Below are 2500 nucleotides of genomic sequence, written 5' to 3'. Positions count from 1 at the left end.
ACTTGATTCAACGCCTACGCCCCGGCCTTCAGAACTCATGTATGGTAACACAGCATTGAATGGTAAAGGCTGTCGCGCTTTTCCGAAGCCAAATAAAATTCCTACAAGTTTCTCAAAGGACCGATCAGTGACTTAACCCACGTACTGCCGAAACATCACTGCCTTACCCTTTACCCTGTAGCCTCTCTCTCCTTTCCGCTAGGAATACACACAAACGATAAGGCATACCGGGATAATTCGAATGGCGCTTTACGTGCCTCACTCACACATTTCTCCTCTGATGAATTTGCTGTGTCCTGGGCTCATACTTACGATTACGCATAGCGTAAATTCCCCAAAACTTCGTTAATTTAGCATCTGTGACATCTAAATAACAATATTGAGCCACGAACTGTGTATATCTTCGCGTCGTCATTAGTTACATTTTGATCATGATTAAGACCTGGATGAATTCAGTGATCACCGGTGGCAGAAAACTTATCTTGGAAGCCATTACAATGCCCGATTGATTCTACGGTGAGGGAGGCGGTTTGCCCTGCTTCCCCACGCTGTAAAAATGTAAATTTTCCTACTTAATACTGACTAAATGTACGCTAGTCCCCTCTGTCATGAGACTTTACACAACAAGCCACCGAATCCAGAATAACCCGGTGTTTTAGCGGAAGGGGGAAGTGCGCAAGGGTTGGGTGGGTATGCGTCGGAGTGACCTTCGGCCATCTCGCATTTAAACTCTCTATCTCGGTACTACGTATGACCAGAGAGAACCCATCCGCGGCCCTCACTTCTCGGTAAATCAATAACCACACGCTTAAGGCAATATTTATAAAATAATCCTGACTTACATTTATAAAGTAACTTCAATACACTATTCCATCAGCAAATATATTTTGAAAACATCTGAAATCAATTTTGAAAAAGTAGATTCTGTCCCAAATGACCAGCGGATTCAGTAAACTAAACCTCCGGGAACCTGTAGCCGGTCGCCTCGCCACCAGGCCTCCGACCCAGCCGCCCCGATTTCCGGTTTCCGCTGAAAGGACCTATTAAGCAGGTTCTGATGCCAGCGCCGAACACCTGCTGCGCCGTACGAAAAGTTTCCGATCGTGTCAGAATAAAGGGACACACGAGGTACACCTGAGCTAATGCTAATTACGTTATTAATTCTCCAACAAAACTCTATTTTACAGTCTGCCATTCGCATCTAGTAAGTCTATCAGACCTGGGGTTAAATCCCAGTTTGTTGATTTCACTAGTTTTATTTACAGTTCCCTTTCCCTAGCCATTTCGCCAGGCGGGAGCCGAGAGAGCTTGGGGGTGTGAGAGAACGGCCGATTCAAGTGCGAGCTCGATGCCTCGGCCTGGGCATCATCACCTGATGGCCATCCGCCCGAATCCCTGCCCACCCAACATCCTGCCAACCAGCCACCTGGTCCGGGCTCCCCTTCGCACGCCCTCGTGCCTCCTTGGCGCGGCCTGCTCCCCACTGCAAAACACGTGATTGAATTTACATATGCATGTGAGCACGGTTCCCCAGCACAGTTGACATGTTGGACAGCATGGGGCCCGGCTCGCATGCTAGAAATGGCCGAGAAAACACTTACCCAACATAGTCAGTAGAAGTTGTCATGAGTGGTGTGATTGGGAAGCATCGTAGAGGCGCCCATCCGCGCTCTCCTGGATAATATCATTCCAACTGACGTTCTGTCTTATTTTCACTGAAGTTCACTCTCAGATAAGTAAAAGGGAGTGTCAAATGACACCTGTTTCCAGGACCATTCACACAAATACTCACGAGACGGCACGTTCACAGACGTGAAGTAGAGACACGTGGCTCGTGCGGTACTTTACGTTAAAAGTTTTAGTTCACTTCGCAAACTTTTCTGCTGGGCCAGCTTCGTCCACAACTGGTCCTCATTCCACGCACTGTCTCGATAGATTCCTTCCACGTTTTGTCTCGTGGCTCTTTATCACTCAAATGCAACTACACAATTCACTGCACTGTTCACCTGTAATCCAACACTATTCCGTGTTTCAAATTGGTGTCGTTTGTTTCGTTCTGTTAAAAAGTTTTCGGGCGTCACGCCGCGGCCGGACGCGAGGCCTTAAAGGGACCAACGCTCAGAAAGCGTTCGAATAAATAATTCAATAAATAACGGGCGAACCCTAGAGTTCAGACCACAACCAGGTGGTGTGTGTCCAGCTCCGGTACAGCTGGTAAACACTGCTGGTACAGGAAGAAGGTCGGACGTGCCCCTCGCCCGCGCCGCCACCTTCCCAGCGCCTCAGCAGGGCCTTCCCTCCACGCCCCTCACTCCCACTCCGGAAACATCGCACTGCACTGCACCTCTAATGGCTATGGTGGACACTGTGCCCTCGCATCCGCACATCATCATCGAGAAATTCGCCGATGGGGGGGCAAAAGAAGCATTTATTATCACCAGTACGCGCATCCAGCGACTCCTCACACCGTTCGTCAAAGACTGGCGACTCGAGCGACTCA

The 2500-nt window shown here is 49.1% G+C and overlaps 1 protein-coding gene across 1 annotated transcript in view; it reads right to left on the bottom strand.

Annotated features, from left to right (window-relative positions):
• Positions 1-2500, bottom strand: part of LOC125030443 — a 245725-nt gene that overhangs the window by 243016 nt on the left and 209 nt on the right. The window contains exon 1 of the mRNA XM_047620480.1: positions 1602-2500. This exon is cut by the window's right edge and continues 209 nt beyond it. Within this exon, the coding sequence (XP_047476436.1) occupies positions 1602-1627 (26 nt within the window). The 5' untranslated portion in view covers positions 1628-2500. The remainder of the gene's footprint in view (positions 1-1601) is intronic.

The sequence above is a fragment of the Penaeus chinensis genome, chromosome 11 (genome assembly GCF_019202785.1).
Source record: "Penaeus chinensis breed Huanghai No. 1 chromosome 11, ASM1920278v2, whole genome shotgun sequence".
In the NCBI taxonomy this organism is placed as follows: domain Eukaryota; kingdom Metazoa; phylum Arthropoda; class Malacostraca; order Decapoda; family Penaeidae; genus Penaeus; species Penaeus chinensis.
Note: the sequence above shows the minus strand (reverse complement) of the source record. Positions and strands in the feature narration are given on the sequence as shown.